The sequence below is a fragment of the Anomaloglossus baeobatrachus genome, chromosome 5, assembly GCF_048569485.1.
Source record: "Anomaloglossus baeobatrachus isolate aAnoBae1 chromosome 5, aAnoBae1.hap1, whole genome shotgun sequence".
Taxonomy (NCBI): domain Eukaryota; kingdom Metazoa; phylum Chordata; class Amphibia; order Anura; family Aromobatidae; genus Anomaloglossus; species Anomaloglossus baeobatrachus.
In genome coordinates, this window is record NC_134357.1 from 351,008,594 (window position 1) to 351,028,227 (window position 19,634).

The following is a 19,634-nucleotide window of genomic DNA, read 5'->3' on the forward strand; positions in this document are numbered from 1 at the left end:
CTCCCTCAGTTGGAACTAATCCGTGCTCCAAGGGGGTCCCATACATCCCAGACTGAAGGCTCTGACACGGACGACAGTCCCAGACAGCCTAAGCGAGCTCGCTGGGAGAGACCCTCGACTTCACACACTGGTCAGGGTCTCAGCGAGAGGTTCTCTGTATGATGAGGTAGCTGGTCAGGTTTCTGATCCTGAGACCGCTTTCATTCTGGATGCTCCTAATGGGACGCCATGGTGAATGATCTCATAGCACCCATTACTACACTGGTGGATATTTCTCCCTCAGCCCCTCCAGTGGAGGAGGCAGCTTCAGCAGGAGAAATTCCATTTCAGGTATCCCAAGCGTAAATTCAGTACTCTTTGGGCCTCTCTGACTCAGAGGAGCAGTCCAGAAACGCTACGCTTATCCAGACAAGTTTTTCTCCGCCGCGCCATCCTCCATAGTTGCATTGGAAGATGGGACTTCACTTAAAGATGCCATTGACAGACAGATGGACCTCTGGTTGAAATCTGTCTATGAAGCTATCGGCGTGTCGTTTGCTCCGGCATTCGCAGCCGTATGGGCGCTCCAAGCTATTTCAGCTGGTCTTGCGCAGGTGGACACCGTCACACGTACATCTGTGCCGCAGATGGCGTCCTTAACCTCGCATATGTTTGCATTGCGACTTACGCTATTAATGCTGTCCTGGACTCTACGAGCCGTACGTCAGTGGCGTCCGCCAACTCCGTGGTTTTTACGCAGAGCCTTGTGGTTAAGGGAATGGAAGGCAGATTCTGCTTCCAAAAAGTGTTTAACCAGTTTGCCATTATCTGGTGTCAGACTGTTTGGTGAGCGATTGGATGAAATCATTAAACAGTCCAAGGGTAAGGATTCTTCCTTACACCAGCCCAGATCAAACAAAACCCAACAGAGGAAAGGACAGTCGAGGTTTCGGTCCTTTCCAGGCTCGGGCAGGTCCCAGTTTTCCTCGTCCATAAGGACTCAAAAGGCTCAGAGGGGCTCAGATTCCTGGCGGGCTCAATCACGCCCAAAGAAGGCAGCCGGAGGAACCGCTACCAAGGCGGTTTCCTCATGACTTTCAGCCCTCTCTCTCTCTCCGCATCCGCGGTCGGTGGCAGACTCTCCCGCTTGGCGGCATTTAGCTGCCACAGGTCAAAGACCGGTGGGTGAGACACATTTTGTCTCACGTGTACAGGATAGAGTTTTGTTCTCGTCCTCCGGCTCGATTCTTCAGAACTTCCCCACCTCTCGACCGAGCCGATGCTCTTCTGCAGGCAGAAGTAGTGATAATCCCTGTTCCTATTCAGGAACAAGATCACGGTTTTTTACTCCAATCTGGTTGTGGTGCCAAAAAAGGCCGGCTCTTCCGTTCCGTTCTAGACCTAAAACTGCTCAAAAAGCAGTGTAAACCAGGCGGTTCCGGATGGAATCCCTCCGCTCCGTCATTGCCTCAAGGTCTCAAGGAGATTCCTAGCATCAAGAGACATCAGAATGCTTATCTCCACGTGCCGATTGCTCCAGAGCACCAGCGTTTGCTGCGATTCGTTATAGAAAACGAGCATCTTCAGTTCGTAGACCTGCCCTTAGGTCTGGCGACAGCCCCACGGGTTTTCACCAAGGTCATGGCTGTAGTGGTAGCAGTCCTGCACTCTCAGGGTCACTCTGTGATCCCTTACTTGGACGATCTACTTGTCAACGCACCCTCTCAAGAGGCATGCCAACGCAGCCTGAACGTTGCGCTGGAGACTCTCCAGAGTTTCGGGTGGATCATCAACTTTTCAAAGTTAAATCTGACACCGACCCAATCACTGACATATCTTGGCATAGAGTTCTATACTCTCTCAGCGATAGTGAAGCTTCCGCTGGACAAACAGCGTTCACTACAGACGGGGGTGCAGTCTCTCCTTCAAGGCCACTCACACCCCTTAAGACGCCTCATGCACTTCCTAGCGAAGATGGTAGCAGCAATGGAGGCAGTCCCTTTCGCGCAGTTTCATCTGCGTCCACTTCAATGGGACATTCTCCGCCAAAGCGATGGGAAGTCGACGTCCCTAGACAGTAACGTCTCCCTTTCTCAGACGGTCAAGGACTCTCTTCAGTGGTGACTTCTTCCCACCTCATTGTCAAAAGGAAGGTCCTTCCTACCCCCATCCTGGACGGTGGTCACGACAGACGTGAGTCTGTCAGGGTGGAGAATAGTCTTTCTCCACCACAGGGCTCAGGGTTCGTGGACTCGGCAGGAGTCCACCCTTCAGATCAACGTTCTCTTGCCCTGCAAGCCTTCCAGCAGCGGCTGGAATGCAAACAGATCCGAGTTCAGTCGGACAACTCCACAGCGGTAGCATACATCAACCACCAAGGCAGAATACGCAGTTGGCAAGCCTCCCAAGAAGTCCGGCGGACTCTGATGTGGGTGGAAGACAGAGCATCCACCATATCCGCAGTTCACATCCCGGGCGTAGAAAACTGGGAAGCAGACTTCCTCAGTCGCCAGGGTATGGACGCAGGGGAATGGTCTCTGCACCCGGACAGGTTTCAGGAAATCTGGGGCCTTCGGGGGAGGCCGGACGTCGACCTATTGGCGTCTAGGCACAACACCAAGGTCACGAGTTTCATGGTGTGGTCTTACGATCAACCAGCTCTGGCGGCAGGCGCCTTAGTTCAGGATGGGTCGCAGTTCCAGCGACCCTATGTGTTCCCCCTCTGGCACTGTTGCCCAGAGTGCTACGCAAGATCAGCTCCGATTGCCGCCGCGCCATCCTCGTCGCCCCAGACTGGCAGAGGAGGTCGTAGTACCCGGATCTGTGGCATCTCACAGTCGGCCAGCCGTGGGCACTACCAGACCGGCCAAACTTACTGTCCCAAGGGCCGTTTTCTATCTGAATCCTACGGCCCTGAACCTGACTGGGTGGCCATTGAGTCCTGGATCCTAGCGTCTTCAGGATTATCTCATGACGTCATTGCCACCATGTGACGGGCTAGGAAGCCGACGTCTGCCAAGATCTACCACTGTACGTGGAAGATATTCTTACCTTAGGGCTCTGCTCAGGGAGTGTCTCCCTGGCCATTTGCATTGCCTACTTTTCTTCCTTCCTGCAATCGGGTTGGGAAACAGGTTTGTTGCTCGGCTCCCTTAAAGGACAAGTTCCAGCGCTGTCTGTATTCTTTCAGAAGCGCCTAGCACGACTTCCTCAGGTACGCACGTCCCTGCAGGGGGTTTGTCACATTGTCCCTCCGTACTGAGGCCGTTAGAACCATGGGATCTGAACGGGGTACTAATTGCTCTCCAGAAGCCGCCCTGCGGGCCTCTGAGGGATGTTTCACTTTCTCCACTTTCACAGAAAGTGGCCTTTCTGGTAGCGGTCACATCTCTTCGGAGAGTGTCCGAGCTAGCAGCGCGGTCATCCAAAGCTCCCTTCCTGGTGCTTCACCAAGACAAGGTAGTGCTGCGCCCGATTCCGGAGTTTCTCCCTAAGGTGGTATCCCCTTTTCATTACAATCAGGATATCTCCTTACCTTCCTTTTGTTCTTATCCATTTCATCGATATGAAATGGATTTGCATTGTTGGATCTGGTGAAGAGCACTCAGAATCTACATTTCCCGCACGGCGCCCCTGCGCCGCTCGGATGCGCTCTTTGTCCTTGTCGCTGGTAAGCGCAAAGGATCGCAGGCTTCCAAATCCACCCTGGCTCGATGGATCAAGGAACCAATTCTTGAAGCCTACCGCTCTGCTGGGCTTCCGGTTCCATCAGGGCTGAAGGGCCATTCTACCAGAGCCGTGGGTGCGTCCTGGGCATTACGGCACTAGGCTACGGCTCAGCAGGTGTGCCAGGCGGCTACCTGGGCGAGTCTGCACGCCTTCACCAAGCGTTATCAGGTGCATGCCTACGCTTAGGCGGATGCCAGCCTAAGTAGAAGTGTCCTGCAGGCGGCGGTTGCCTCCATGTAGGGAAGGGCTGTTTTTTTACAGTCCAAACTTGAGGTATTAATTTACCCACCCAGGGACTGCTTTTGGACGTCCCAATCGTCTGGGTCTCCCAATGGAGCGCCGAAGAAGAAGGGAATTTTGTTACTTACCGTAAATTCCTTTTCTTCTAGCTCCAATTGGGAGACCCAGCACCCGCCCCTGTTCCTTCGGGATTTTTGGTTGTTCGGGTACACATGTTGTTCATGTTGAATGGTTTCAGTTCTCCGATGTTCCTTCGGATTGAATTTGTTTAACCAGTTATTGGCTTTCCTCCTTCTTGCTTTTGCACTAAAACTGAAGCAGCCCGTGATCCCACGGGGGGTGTATACGCAGAAGGGGAGGGGCCTTACACTTTTTAGTGTAATACTTTGTGTGGCCTCCGGAGGCAGTAGCTATACACCCAATCGTCTGGGTCTCCCAATTGGAGCTAGAAGAAAAGGAATTTACGGTAAGTAACAAAATTCCCTTCTTTTTTTGTTTTTTTTTGTTACCCTTTAATTTTCAATGGGGCAAATGGGGTGTGATTTGAACTTGGGTTTTAGTTTTTAAATTCTTTAAAACTTTTGTTTAAAGGGAACCTGTCACCAGATTTGGTGACTATAAGCTGCGGCCACCACCAGTGGGCTCTTTTATATACAGCATTCTAACATGCTGTATACAAGAGCCCAGGCCACTGTGTAAAAAACACTAATACTCACCTAACGGTCGCGCTAAGGTGGATTCTAGTCAGATGGGCGTCTTCGTTGTCTGGTGCTGGTGCCGCCTCTTTCGGCCATGTTTGTCTTCTGTAGCCGCGGTGCATGACGCGTCCTATGTCATCAACACTCGCCGGCATTTTGTCCTGCGCAGGCGCACTTTGATGTGACCTGAGCAGGGCAGATCAAAGCATTGTATTGCGCCTGCGTGGGATCGGTGAGTGTATATGACGTAGACGCGTCATGCACACAAGCTGCAGAATAAAGACGAAGATGGCTGAAAGAGGCGACACCAGAGAACAGAGACACCCATCTGACTAGAATCCACCGCAGCGCAACAGTTAGGGGAGTAGTAAAGTTTTTTTTTTTGTTTTTTTTTTTATGTTTTACACAGCACCCTGGGTTCTTTTATATACAGCCTGTTAGAATGCTGTATATAAGAGCCCGGTGGTGGTGGCCACCGCTTATATGCCAAACAACTGGTGACAGGTTCCCTTTTTAAACTTTTTTTTTCTTTTATAAATGATATTTTACTAGACCCCCTAGGGGGCTATATGAATCAGCAGTCTGATCGCTCATTCATTTCTCCTTATCAGAGCAGCACCGATCAGATCGGGAGCAATTCTCATCTCTAGTAACAGGTTCTTACAGAACCTTAGTCATGTGAGCACAGGAGTCGTCATATGACCCTATGCTACCATGACAACCATGGTACGGTCACGTGACTTCCGGTATCTGCCTGTAAGTACGGATCGCAAATAACATGGCGCTGACACATACTGACAGCGACATTTAAGGGGTTAAAAGGCACAGGCCGATAGCGATTCTGCTTGTGCCTGGTAGGCACACATGTCAGCTGTATAAATCAGCTGATATGTTCGCTGATCGCCGCAGGCTGCTTGCAGCAGCCTATGGCAATTCACATTATGACCGCTATGATGTAATATTACTGCCCGCGGTCGTTAAGTGGTTAAACCTTTTTTGATATCTGCCCATTTACCCAACCCCCCCCTTCAACCTGTATCTCTCAAGCTGTTCCGGATACAAAACTACACCCATCAGCTTGGGAATATTGGGGCATGTTAAGTTTAGTTTTCTTTGTCGCTCCATTGGGAGACCCAGACAATTGGGTGTATAGCTTCTGCCTCCGGAGGCCACACAAAGTATTACACTTTAAAAAGTGTAACCCCTCCCCTTCTGCCTATACACCCCCCCCCGTGCATCACGGGCTCCTCAGTTTTTATGCTTTGTGCGAAGGAGGCACACATGCACGCATAGCTCCACAATTTAGTCAGCAGCAGCTGCTGACTATATCGGATGGAAGAAAAGAGGGCCCATAACAGGGCCCCCGGCATGCTCCCTTCTCACCCCACTCTGGTCGGCGGTGCTGTTAAGGTTGAGGTACCCATTGTGGGTACATAGGCAGGAGCCACATGCTGTTTTCCTTCCCCATCCCTTAGGGGCTCTGGGTGAAGTGGGATCCTAATCGGTCTCCAGGCACTGGGACCGTGCTCCCTCCGCAGCCCCTGGGGGAATCTGCTTGGACAGGAGCCGGGTAACGTCAGGGACAGGCAGCGACTCTGAGGTACTCTGTGTCCCCTTGGGGACGGCGCATATAGCGCCTGTGTTATACACGCTGCAGCAGTTGCTGGGTGTGTTAGTGCGCCGGGACTACCGCGCTGGCCGCGCTTGTTTGCCGGCCGCGCTTGTAACTTTACTCCCCGGCTTTTGCGGCCTAGTACCGCATATTCCCGCCCCCGGCCCTGCCAGTCACGGGAAGGGCGGGACGCTGCACTAGACGTCAGCGCTGAGGGCTGGAGCATACTTTGTATCCTCCTCCCCCCTCACTGAGCACCGTGGGGCACCAGATTCCCGTACTTTCTAAAGGCACGCCCACGGCCCCCTCCTCCCCACAGAATGCTGGCAGCCATTCCTGTCAGCACTTCTTACGCTGGAGAGGAGAGACAACACAGCTTTGGGAGGCCCAGGCAGGGAATCTGGTGGTCACACAACCGCTGCGGGCGGTCGGTAAGCCGCACCTGTTACTAGGTGCTGGCCCCCCTGGGTGCCGAAGTGTATATTTATATGCTTATAATCTATACATTTACTTTGTACGGCCGCACTGCTTGGTTTTTGGCTATATACCCTCCCTGATTGTACTCAGAGGAGACCACAGCATGTCGTCCGCAAAAAGCAAGGGTGCCAAAGCACAGGCTTACTTTGCAACCTGTACCTCATGTGCGGCTATGCTACCTGCAGGTTCCACCTACCCTCATTGTGTGCAATGCTCGGCCCCTGTGACACTCACTCAGCCGGAGCCTCTGCTACTGGTGGCCCAGGTGGAACCACCTGCTGCCACTGTCCAGGTGACAGGGACGGAGTTTGCAGTATTCGCTGACAAACTTTCTGAGTCTATGGATAAATGGTCTGCTAAGATACTAGAAGCCTTGCAGTCCAGACCGGTAACACAGGTCCCGGGCACTGTTGAAGCATTGACCCCAGGCCCCCCTCGGTTGGAGCAGCAAAGTGCTCTTGGGGCGGCTCATAGGTCCCACGGTGAGGTCTCCGATACGGACCGCAGTCCCAGACCGCCTAAGCGGGCTCGCTGGGAGCTTCCCTCGACTTCATCACACTGCTCAGGGTCTCAGCAGGAGGACTCTCTAGAGGATGAAGCGGAGGTGGCAGATCAGGACTCTGATCCTGACGCCGCTCTCAACCTGGATACACCTGAAGGGGACGCCATAGTAAATGACCTTATAGCGTCCATCAATCAGGTGTTGGATCTTTCTCCCCCAGCTCCTACGATTGAGGAGTCAGCTTCTCAGAAGGAGAAATTCCATTTTAGGTTTCCCAGACGTACAATGAGTGCGTTTCTGAATCACTCCGACTTCAGAAATACAGTCCAGAAATACCGAGCGTTTCCAGATAAGCGCTTTACCAAGCGCCCTAAGGACACACGTTATCCCTTCCCCCCCTGACGTAGTCAAGGGTTGGGCTCAGTGTCCCAAGGTGGATCCTCCAGTCTCTAGACTGGCGGCTAGATCCATAGTTGCAGTGGCAGATGGTGCATCACTCAAGGATGCCACTGACAGGCAGATAGAGCTCCTGATGAAATCCATCTATGAAGCTATAGGCGCGTCCTTTGCTCCGGCATTCACAGCCGTATGGGCACTCCAAGCTATCTCAGCTTGTCAGTCTGAGATTAATGCAGTTACACGTGCCTCTACTCCGCAGGTTGTGTCCTTAACATCTCAGGCGTCGGCGTTTGCGTCCTACGCCATGAATGCGGTCCTGGACTCTGCGAGCCGTACGTTGGTAGCATCCGCCAATTCGGTGGCAGTCCGCAGGGCCATGTGGCTACGGGAATGGAAAGCAGACTCTGCTTCTAAAAAGTTCTTAACCGGTTTGCCATTTTCTGGCGACCGCCTGTTTGGCGAGCGATTGGATGAAATCATTAAACAATCCAAGGGAAAGGACTCATCCTTACCCCAGTCCAAACCAAACAGACCTCAACAACGGAAGGTACAATCGAGGTTTCGGTCCATTCGGCCCGCGGGCAGGTCTCAATTCTCGTCTAACAGGCCACAGAAGGGTCAGAGGAACTCCGATTCATGGCGGTCTAAGTCACGTCCTAAGAAGAACGCCGGAGGGACCGCTCCCAAAGCGGCCTCCTCATGACTTTCGGCCTCCTCAAACCGCATCCTCGGTCGGTGGCAGGCTCTCCCGCTTTTGCGACGCCTGGTTGCCACATGTCCAAGACCGATGGGTGCGAGACATTTTGTCTCACGGTTACAGGATAGAGTTCAGCTCTCGTCCTCTGACTCGTTTCTTCAGAACATCTCCTCCCCCCGAGCGAGCCGATGCTCTCCTTCAGGCGGTGAGCACTCTGAAGGCAGAAGGAGTGGTGGTCCCTGTTCCCCTTCAGCAACGGGGCCACGGCTTTTACTCCAACTTGTTTGTGGTGCCAAAAAAGGACGGATCTTTCCGTCCCGTTCTGGACCTAAAACTGCTCAACAGACACGTGAAAACCAGGCGGTTCCGGATGGAATCTCTCCGCGCCGTCATCGCCTCAATGTCCCAAGGAGACTTCCTAGCATCAATCGACATCAGGGATGCTTATCTCCACGTGCCGATTGCATCAGAGCATCAGCGCTTCCTGCGTTTCGCCATCGGGGACGAACACCTTCAGTTCGTGGCACTGCCTTTCGGCCTGGCGACAGCCCCACGGGTCTTCACCAAGGTCATGGCAACAGTGGTAGCAGTCCTACACTCTCAGGGACACTCGGTGATCCCTTACTTAGACGATCTGCTGGTCAAGGCCCCTTCTCAGGTGGCATGCCAACACAGCCTGAATATTGCTCTGGAGACTCTCCAGAGATTCGGGTGGATCATCAATTTCCCAAAGTCAAAGCTGACACCGGCCCAATCACTGACATATCTCGGCATGGAGTTTCATACTCTCTCAGCGATAGTGAAGCTTCCGCTGGACAAACAGCGTTCACTACAGACAGGGGTGCAATCTCTCCTTCGAGTCCAGTCGCACCCCTTGAGGCGCCTCATGCACTTCCTAGGGAAGATGGTGGCAGCAATGGAGGCAGTTCCTTTTGCGCAGTTTCATCTGCGTCCACTTCAATGGGACATTCTCCGCAAATGGGACAGGAAATCGACGTCCCTAGACAGGAACGTCTCCCTTTCTCGGGCAGCCAAGGCCTCCCTTCAGTGGTGGCTTCTTCCCACTTCGTTGTCGAAGGGGAAATCCTTCCTGCCCCCATCCTGGGCGGTGGTCACGACGGACGCGAGTCTATCAGGGTGGGGAGCGGTCTTTCTCCACCACAGGGCTCAGGGGACCTGGACTCAGCCAGAGTTCTCCCTTCAGATCAATGTTCTGGAGATAAGGGCAGTGTATCTAGCCCTAAAGGCGTTCCAGCCGTGGCTGGAAGGCAGGCAGATCCGAATTCAGTCGGACAACGCCACGGCGGTGGCATACATCAACCACCAAGGCGGCGCACGCAGTCGGCAAGCCTTCCAGGAAGTCCGGCGGATTCTGCTGTGGGTGGAAGCCACAGCCTCCACCATCTCCGCAGTTCACATCCCGGGTGTAGAAAACTGGGAAGCAGACTTTCTCAGTCGCCAGGGCATGGACGCAGGGGAATGGTCTCTTCACCTGGACGTGTTTCGAGAGATCTGTTGCCGCTGGGGGAAGCCGGACGTCGACCTAATGGCGTCCCGGCACAACAACAAGGTCCCGGCATTCATGGCACGTTCTCAAGATCACAGAGCTCTGGCGGCAGACGCATTAGTTCAGGATTGGTCGCAGTTTCAACTGCCTTATGTATTTCCTCCTCTGGCACTGCTGCCCAGAGTGTTACGCAAGATCAGGTCCGACTGCCGCTGCGCCATCCTCGTCGCTCCAGACTGGCCGAGGAGGTCGTGGTACCCGGATCTGTGGCATCTCACCGTGGGTCAACCGTGGGCACTACCAGACCGACCAGACTTACTGTCTCAAGGGCCATTTTTCCATCTGAATTCTGCGGCCCTCAACCTGACTGTGTGGCCATTGAGTCCTGGATCCTAGCGTCTTCAGGGTTATCTCAAGAGGTCATTGCCACTATGAGACAGGCCAGGAAACCAACGTCCGCCAAGATCTACCACAGGACGTGGAGGATCTTCTTATCCTGGTGCTCTGATCAGGGTTTTACTCCCTGGCCATTTGCCTTGCCCACTTTTCTGTCCTTCCTTCAATCCGGAATGGAAAAAGGTTTGTCTCTCGGCTCCCTTAAGGGACAAGTCTCGGCGCTCTCTGTATTTTTTCAAAAGCGCCTAGCCAGGCTTCCACAGGTACGCACGTTCCTGCAGGGGGTTTGCCACATAGTCCCTCCTTACAAGCGTCCGCTAGAACCCTGGGATCTGAACAGGGTGCTAACGGCTCTTCAGAAACCACCCTTCGAGCCAATGAGGGATATTTCTCTTTCACGCCTTTCGCAGAAGGTGGTCTTCCTAGTGGCAGTCACATCACTTCGGAGAGTGTCTGAGCTAGCAGCGCTGTCATGCAAAGCCCCCTTCCTGGTGTTTCACCAGGACAAGGTGGTTCTGCATCCGGTTCCGGAATTTCTCCCTAAGGTGGTATCCCCTTTTCATCTCAATCAGGATATCTCCTTACCTTCTTTTTGTCCTCATCCTGTTCACCAATGTGAAAAGGATTTGCACTTGTTAGATCTGGTGAGAGCACTCAGACTCTACATTTCTCGTACGGCGCCTCTGCGCCGCTCGGATGCGCTCTTTGTCCTTGTCGCTGGCCAGCGTAAAGGGTCGCAGGCTTCCAAGTCAACCTTGGCTCGGTGGATCAAGGAACCAATTCTTGAAGCCTACCGATCTTCTGGGCTTCCGGTTCCTTCAGGGCTGAAGGCCCATTCTACCAGAGCCGTGGGTGCGTCCTGGGCTTTGCGACACCAGGCTACGGCTCAGCAGGTGTGTCAGGCGGCTACCTGGTCGAGTCTGCACACTTTCACGAAACACTATCAGGTGCATACCTATGCTTCGGCAGATGCCAGCCTAGGTAGGCGAGTCCTTCAGGCGGCGGTTGCCCACCTGTAGGAAGGGGCCGTATTACGGCTCTATTACAGAGGTATTATTTTACCCACCCAGGGACTGCTTTTGGACGTCCCAATTGTCTGGGTCTCCCAATGGAGCGACAAAGAAGAAGGGAATTTTGTTTACTTACCGTAAATTCCTTTTCTTCTAGCTCCAATTGGGAGACCCAGCACCCGCCCCTGTTCACTTCGGGCTGTTGTTCTTTTGTGTACACATGTTGTTCATGTTGAATGGTTTTCAGTTCTCCGAACATCCTTCGGATTGAATTTACCAATTTATAAGTTTCCTCCTTCCTGCTTTTGCACCAAAACTGAGGAGCCCGTGATGCACGGGAGGGTGTATAGGCAGAAGGGGAGGGGTTTACACTTTTAAGTGTAATACTTTGTGTGGCCTCCGGAGGCAGAAGCTATACACCCAATTGTCTGGGTCTCCCAATTGGAGCTAGAAGAAAAGGAATTTACGGTAAGTAAACAAAATTCCCTTCTTCTCAGAGAGCCATTGGATGGTGAATATTGCTTGGCCCTAGCTAGTGGACTTGGTAAATGTTTTTTTTGGCAGTTATTGTGTTCTTTTGGTGGCATTCAAGTGACGTTAATATTTTGTATTTTTTTTTTTATTTATTTTTTTTAATTTTCACTTTCCCGGCTTTAGAATACAATGTGTGATTTGACCATTTTCTTCATTGGCCCAAAAATATTAAATTCCGATTTTATTGATATTTCCATATCATCTTTTGTTAATATCTCAGAGGATGTAATCTCTATTGTATTATCGTTATCTTACAGACTCCAATGACTCGCACTCTTTCCCAAAACAAACTGCTGAGACCAGTGAACTAGAGAGAGGAGACTTGATAACGTTTTATAACAATGTCTATGTGGAACGAATACAACAATTTGCACTTAAATATGCAGTCAGCACCAGTGACCATCTGGTAAGAGCGTAAGCGTAAAGTGGTGTAATTTCTTGGAAATTCCGTAACTGAATAAGATTCTAGTGTCCGTGTGTGTTCGTTGTGGGAAAGAAAAGCAGACGATATTCAGCGTATTTGAACGTTGCACTCTATTGGGCGTTCTGGATCCCTTAATTACGTTTTGGTACGTAGGATTCCAATGTACACTAAAAACACGTTGTGAACATAGGATTAAATTAGTTTGTCTGGACAACCTAATGATGATAATACATTTCTTCGGCGCTCCATTGGGAGACCCAGACGATTGGGTGTATAGCTACTGCCTCCGGAGGCCACACAAAGTATTACACTAAAAAGTGTAAGGCCCCTCCCCTTCTGCGTATACACCCCCCGTGGGATCACGGGCTGCTTCAGTTTTATGCTTTGTGCGAAGGAGGTCAGACATCCACGCATAGCTCCACTGTTTTAGTCAGCAGCAGCTGCTGACTATGTCGGATGGAAGAAAAGAGGGCCCATACTAGGGCCCCCAGCATGCTCCCTTCTCACCCCACTTTTGTCGGGTGTTTGTTAAGGTTGAGGTACCCATTGCGGGTACGGAGGCTGGAGCCCACATGCTGTTTTCCTTCCCCATCCCCCTGAAGGGCTCTGGTGAAGTGGGATCTTACCGGCCTCCAGGCTCTGAGGCCGGGCTCCATCCACAGACCCGGAGATCCTGCTGGAATGGAGCGGAGTATCGTCAGGGACAGGCCCTGCAACATTAAGGTACTCTGTGTCCCCGTACAGTCTATGCACAAACACACTCCAGCGTTGCTGGGTGTGTTAGTGCGCCGGGGACAGTAGCGCTGCGCGCTTGGGCCTTACTCACTGCAGCTTAGCTGAGTGAGTTTATGTGTCGGGAACTACCGCGCCAGCCGCTGCTGGAGCTGCGGCGCGGCTGAGACTTGTGGTGCGCCGGGGACTTTCGCGCTGCCGCGCTTTTACGACGGCAGCGCTTATAAATCTAGTCCCCGGCTTCTGCGGCCTAGTTACGTTTCGTTCCCGCCCCCAGCCCTGTCAGTCAGGGAAGGGGCGAGACGCTGTACAATGATCAGCGCCGAGGGCTGGAGTCTTATTTACATACTCCAGCCCTCTCACTGGGCACAGGGGGACGCCAGTTTCCCGCTCTTGTCTGGGGCACGCCCACGGCCCGCCCCTCTTCACAGGACGCCGGCAGCCATTCCTGCAGGCAATCTAAGCTGGAGAACGGACACAGGCTCTGGGAGACTCAGCAAAGGGATTCTGGCGACCACTTACCTGCTTATGCGGGCGGTAAGCAGCACCTTGGTGCTGACCCCACTAGCCACAGTGTTTTTTTTTGTGTACTTTATTCTTGTGCTTATATTTGCAAGACCATACACAGACACACGCCAGCATTGCTGGGCGTGTTAGTGCGCCGAGGACAACAGCGCTGCGCGCTTGGACTATACTCACTGCAGCTTAGCTGAGTGAGTTTATCTGTGGGAAACTGCCGCGCTGGAGGCTGCGGCGCGGCTGAGACTTGTGGCTGTACGGTCGCTTCTTGGCGATATACCCCTAGATAGCTCTGAGGAGACAACAGCATGTCGTCAGCATAGAGCAAGGGGGCCAAAGCACAGGCTTTCTATGCTGTCTGTACCGCACGTGAGGCTGTTTTACCGGCAGGTTCCACTAACCCCTAATGGGTAGAGTCTCTGCTAGTGGTGGCCCAGAGAGGGCCACCTGTGAAACTGTCCAGAGGACAGAGTTTGCAGTTTTTTTGCTGATAAAATGTCTTGGACTATGAACAAAATGCTAGCAACTTTGCAGTCCAAGGCGGTGACTCAGACCAAGGGCATTGTTGAATCAAGGCTCCCCGGTCTCCCTCAGTTGGAACTAATCCGTGCTCCAAGGGGGTCCCATACATCCCAGACTGAAGGCTCTGACACGGACGACAGTCCCAGACAGCCTAAGCGAGCTCGCTGGGAGAGACCCTCGACTTCACACACTGGTCAGGGTCTCAGCGAGAGGTTCTCTGTATGATGAGGTAGCTGGTCAGGTTTCTGATCCTGAGATCGCTTTCATTCTGGATGCTCCTAATGGGACGCCATGGTGAATGATCTCATAGCACCCATTACTACACTGGTGGATATTTCTCCCTCAGCCCCTCCAGTGGAGGAGGCAGCTGCAGCAGGAGAAATTCCATTTCAGGTATCCCAAGCGTAAATTCAGTACTCTTTGGGCCTCTCTGACTCAGAGGAGCAGTCCAGAAACGCTACGCTTATCCAGACAAGTTTTTCTTCCCCGCGCCATCCTCCATAGTTGCATTGGAAGATGGGACTTCACTTACAGATGCCATTGACAGACAGATGGACCTCTGGTTGAAATCTGTCTGTGAAGCTATCGGCGTGTCGTTTGCTCCGGCATTCGCAGCCGTATGGGCACTCCAAGCTATTTCAGCTGGTCTTGCGCAGATAGACACTGTCACACGTACATCTGTGCCGCAGGTGGCGTCCTTAACCTCGCATGCATTGCGACTTACGCTATTCATGCTGTCCTGGACTCTACGAGCCGTACGCCGGTGGCATACGCCAACTCCGTGGTTTTGCGCAGACCATTGGGGTTAAGGGAATGGAAGGCAGCTCCTGCTTCCAAAAAGGGCTTAACCAGTTTGCCATTATCTGGTGACAGACTGTTGGCTGAGCGATTGGATGAAATCATTAAACAGGCCAAGAGTAAGGATTCTTCCTTACACCAGCCCAGATCAAACAAAACCCAAGGAAGGACAGTCGACGTTTCGGTCCTTTCCAGGCTCGGGCTGGTCCCATTTTTCCTAGTCCAAAAGGACTCAAAAGGCTCAGAGGGGCTCAGACTCCTGGCGGGCTCAATCACGACCAATGAAGGGGAGGAACCGCTACCAAGGCGGTTTCCTCATGACTTTCAGCTCTCTCTCTCTCTTTCTCGCTCTCCGCATCCGCGGTCGGTGGCAGACTCTCCCGCTTGGCGGCATTTAGCTGCCACAGGTCAAAGACCGGTGGGTGAGACACATTTTGTCTCACGTGTACAGGATAGAGTTTTGTTCTCGTCCTCCGGCTCGATTCTTCAGAACTTCCCCACCTCTCGACCGAGCCGAGGCTCTTCTGCAGGCAGAAGGAGTGATAATCCCTGTTCCTATTCAGGAACAAGATCACGGTTTTTACTCCAATCTGGTTGTGGTGCCAAAAAAGGCCGGCTCTTCCGTTCCGTTCTAGACCTAAAACTGCTCAAAAAGCAGTGTAAACCAGGCGGTTCCGGATGGAATCCCTCCGCTCCGTCATTGCCTCAAGGTCTCAAGGAGATTCCTAGCATCAAGAGACATCAGAATGCTTATCTCCACGTGCCGATTGCTCCAGAGCACCAGCGTTTGTTGCGATTCGTTATAGAAAACGAGCATCTTCAGTTCGTAGACCTGCCCTTAGGTCTGGCGACAGCCCCACGGGTTTTCACCAAGGTCATGGCTGCAGTGGTAGCAGTCCTGCACCCTCAGGGTCACTCTGTGATCCCTTACTTGGACGATCTACTTGTCAACGCACCCTCTCAAGAGGCATGCCAACGCAGCCTGAACGTTGCGCTGGAGACTCTCCAGAGTTTCGGGTGGATCATCAACTTTTCAAAGTTAAATCTGACACCGATCCAATCACGGACATATCTTGGCATAGAGTTCTATACTCTCTCAGCGATAGTGAAGCTTCCGCTGGACAAACAGCGTTCACTACAGACGGGGGTGCAGTCTCTCCTTCAAGGCCACTCACACCCCTTAAGACGCCTCATGCACTTCCTAGCGAAGATGGTAGCAGCAATGGAGGCAGTCCCTTTCACCCAGTTTCATCTGCGTCCACTTCAATGGGACATTCTCCGCCAAAGCGATGGGAAGTCGACGTCCCTAGACAGTAACGTCTCCCTTTCTCAGACGGTCAAGGACTCTCTTCAGTGGTGACTTCTTCCCACCTCATTGTCAAAAGGAAGGTCCTTCCTACCCCCATCCTGGACGGTGGTCACGACAGACGTGAGTCTGTCAGGGTGGAGAATAGTCTTTCTCCACCACAGGGCTCAGGGTACGTGGACTCAGCAGGAGTCCACCCTTCAGATCAACGTTCTCTTGCCCTGCAAGCCTTCCAGCAGCGGCTGGAATGCAAACAGATCCGAGTTCAGTCGGACAACTCCACAGCGGTAGCATACATCAACCACCAAGGCAGAATACGCAGTTGGCAAGCCTCCCAAGAAATCCGGCGGACTCTGATGTGGGTGGAAGACAGAGCATCCACCATATCCGCAGTTCACATCCCGGGCGTAGAAAACTGGGAAGCAGACTTCCTCAGTCGCCAGGGTATGGACGCAGGGGAATGGTCTCTGCACCCGGACGGGTTTCAGGAAATCTGGGGCCTTCGGGGGAGGCCGGACGTCGACCTAATGGCGTCTAGGCAGAACACCAAGGTCACGAGTTTCATGGTGTGGTCTTACGATCAACGAGCTCTGGCGGCAGGCGCCTTAGTTCAGGATGGGTCGCAGTTCCAGCGACCCTATGTGTTCCCCCTCTGGCACTGTTGCCCAGAGTGCTACGCAAGATCAGCTCCGATTACCGCCGCGCCATCCTCGTCGCCCCAGACTGGCTGAGGAGGTCGTAGTACCCGGATCTGTGGCATCTCACAGTCGGCCAGCCGTGGGCACTACCAGACCGGCCAAACTTACTGTCCCAAGGGCCGTTTTCTATCTGAATCCTACGGCCCTGAACCTGACTGGGTGGCCATTGAGTCCTGGATCCTAGCGTCTTCAGGATTATCTCATGACGTCATTGCCACCATGTGACGGGCTAGGAAGCCGACGTCTGCCAAGATCTACCACTGTACGTGGAAGATATTCTTACCTTAGGGCTCTGCTCAGGGAGTGTCTCCCTGGCCATTTGCATTGCCTACTTTTCTTCCTTCCTGCAATCGGGTTGGGAAACAGGTTTGTTGCTCGGCTCCCTTAAAGGACAAGTTCCAGCGCTGTCTGTATTCTTTCAGAAGCGCCTAGCACGACTTCCTCAGGTACGCACGTCCCTGCAGGGGGTTTGTCACATTGTCCCTCCGTACTGAGGCCGTTAGACCCATGGGATCTGAACGGGGTACTAATTGCTCTCTAGAAGCCGCCCTGCGGGCCTCTGAGGGATGTTTCACTTTCTCCACTTTCACAGAAAGTGGCCTTTCTGGTAGCGGTCACGTCTCTTCGGAGAGTGTCCGAGCTAGCAGCGCGGTCATCCAAAACTCCCTTCCTGGTGCTTCACCAAGACAAGGTAGTGCTGCGCCCGATTCCGGAGTTTCTCCCTAAGGTGGTATCCCCTTTTCATTACAATCAGGATATCTCCTTACCTTCCTTTTGTTCTTATCCATTTCATCGATATGAAATGGATTTGCATTGTTGGATCTGGTGAAGAGCACTCAGAATCTACATTTCCCGCACGGCGCCCCTGCGCCGCTCGGATGCGCTCTTTGTCCTTGTCGCTGGTAAGCGCAAAGGATCGCAGGCTTCCAAATCCACCCTGGCTCGATGGATCAAGGAACCAATTCTTGAAGCCTACCGCTCTGCTGGGCTTCCGGTTCCATCAGGGCTGAAGGGCCATTCTACCAGAGCCGTGGGTGCGTCCTGGGCATTACGGCACTAGGCTACGGCTCAGCAGGTGTGCCAGGCGGCTACCTGGGCGAGTCTGCACGCCTTCACCAAGCGTTATCAGGTGCATGCCTACGCTTAGGCGGATGCCAGCCTAAGTAGAAGTGTCCTGCAGGCGGCGGTTGCCTCCATGTAGGGAAGGGCTGTTTTTGACAGTCCAAACTTGAGGTATTAATTTACCCACCCAGGGACTGCTTTTGGACGTCCCAATCGTCTGGGTCTCCCAATGGAGCGCCGAAGAAGAAGGGAATTTTGTTACTTACCGTAAATTCCTTTTCTTCTAGCTCCAATTGGGAGACCCAGCACCCGCCCCTGTTCCTTCGGGATTTTTGGTTGTTCGGGTACACATGTTGTTCATGTTGAATGGTTTCAGTTCTCCGATGTTCCTTCGGATTGAATTTGTTTAACCAGTTATTGGCTTTCCTCCTTCTTGCTTTTGCACTAAAACTGAAGCAGCCCGTGATCCCACGGGGGGTGTATACGCAGAAGGGGAGGGGCCTTACACTTTTTAGTGTAATACTTTGTGTGGCCTCCGGAGGCAGTAGCTATACACCCAATCGTCTGGGTCTCCCAATTGGAGCTAGAAGAAAAGGAATTTACGGTAAGTAACAAAATTCCCTTCTTCAGCAAAAAAATGTGGTCATGACACACTGTAATGGGGCGAGGATCTGCTGCTGACACTGTTATGTGGGTAATGTCCCCAAATTCTCTACTAAGGTACCCCAGCCTGGTAATGATCCTCCTGCCTTGTATATGATCCTGCTATAAACCCCCATCCTGCTCATATTCCCCCATCCTGCTTATATAACAGCATCCTGCTTATATACCAGCATCCTGCTCATATTCCCCCATCCTGTTCATATACCCCCATCCATCCTGCTCATATACCCCCATCCTGTTCATATACCCCCATCCTGTTCATATACCCCCATCCTGTTCATATACCCCCCATCCATCCTGCTCATATACTGCCATCCTGTTCATATACCCCCATCCTGTTCATATACCCCCCATCCATCCTGCTCATATACTGCCATCCTGCTCATATACTCCCATCCTGTTCATATTCCCCCAGCCATCCTGCTCATATACTGCCATCCTGCTCATATACTCCCATCCATCCTGCTCATATACCCCCATCCTGTTCATATACCCCCATCCTGTTCATATACCCCCATCCTGTTCATATACCCCCCATCCATCCTGCTCATATACTGCCATCCTGTTCATATACCCCCATCCTGTTCATATACCCCCCATCCATCCTGCTCATATACTGCCATCCTGCTCATATACTCCCATCCTGTTCATATTCCCCCAGCCATCCTGCTCATATACTGCCATCCTGCTCATATACTCCCATCCTGTTCATATTCCCCCAGCCATCCTGCTCATATACTGCCATCCTGCTCATATACTGCCATCCTGCTCATATACTCCCATCCTGTTCATATACCCCCATCCATCCTGCTCATATACTGCCATCCTGTTCATATACCCTCATCCTGTTCATATTCCCCCATCCATCCTGCTCATATACTGCCATCCTGCTCATATACTCCCATCCTGTTCATATACCCCCCGTCCATCTTGCTCATATACTCCCATCCTGTTCATATACCCCCCATCCATCCTGTTCATATACCCCCATCCTGTTCATATACCCCCATCCTGTTCATATACCCCCATCCTGTTCATATACCCCCATCCTGTTCATATACCCCCATCCTGTTCATATACCCCCATCCTGTTCATATACCCCCATCCTGTTCATATACCCCCATCCTGTT

The 19,634-nt window shown here is 52.5% G+C and overlaps 1 protein-coding gene across 1 annotated transcript in view; it reads left to right on the forward strand.

Annotated features, from left to right (window-relative positions):
* LOC142312763 (retinoblastoma-like protein 1) overlaps positions 1 to 19,634 on the forward strand; it is a 78,072-nt gene that overhangs the window by 34,839 nt on the left and 23,599 nt on the right. Inside the window, exon 8 of the mRNA XM_075351751.1 lies at positions 12,038 to 12,186. Coding sequence (XP_075207866.1) covers positions 12,038 to 12,186 — 149 coding nt within the window. The remainder of the gene's footprint in view (positions 1 to 12,037; positions 12,187 to 19,634) is intronic.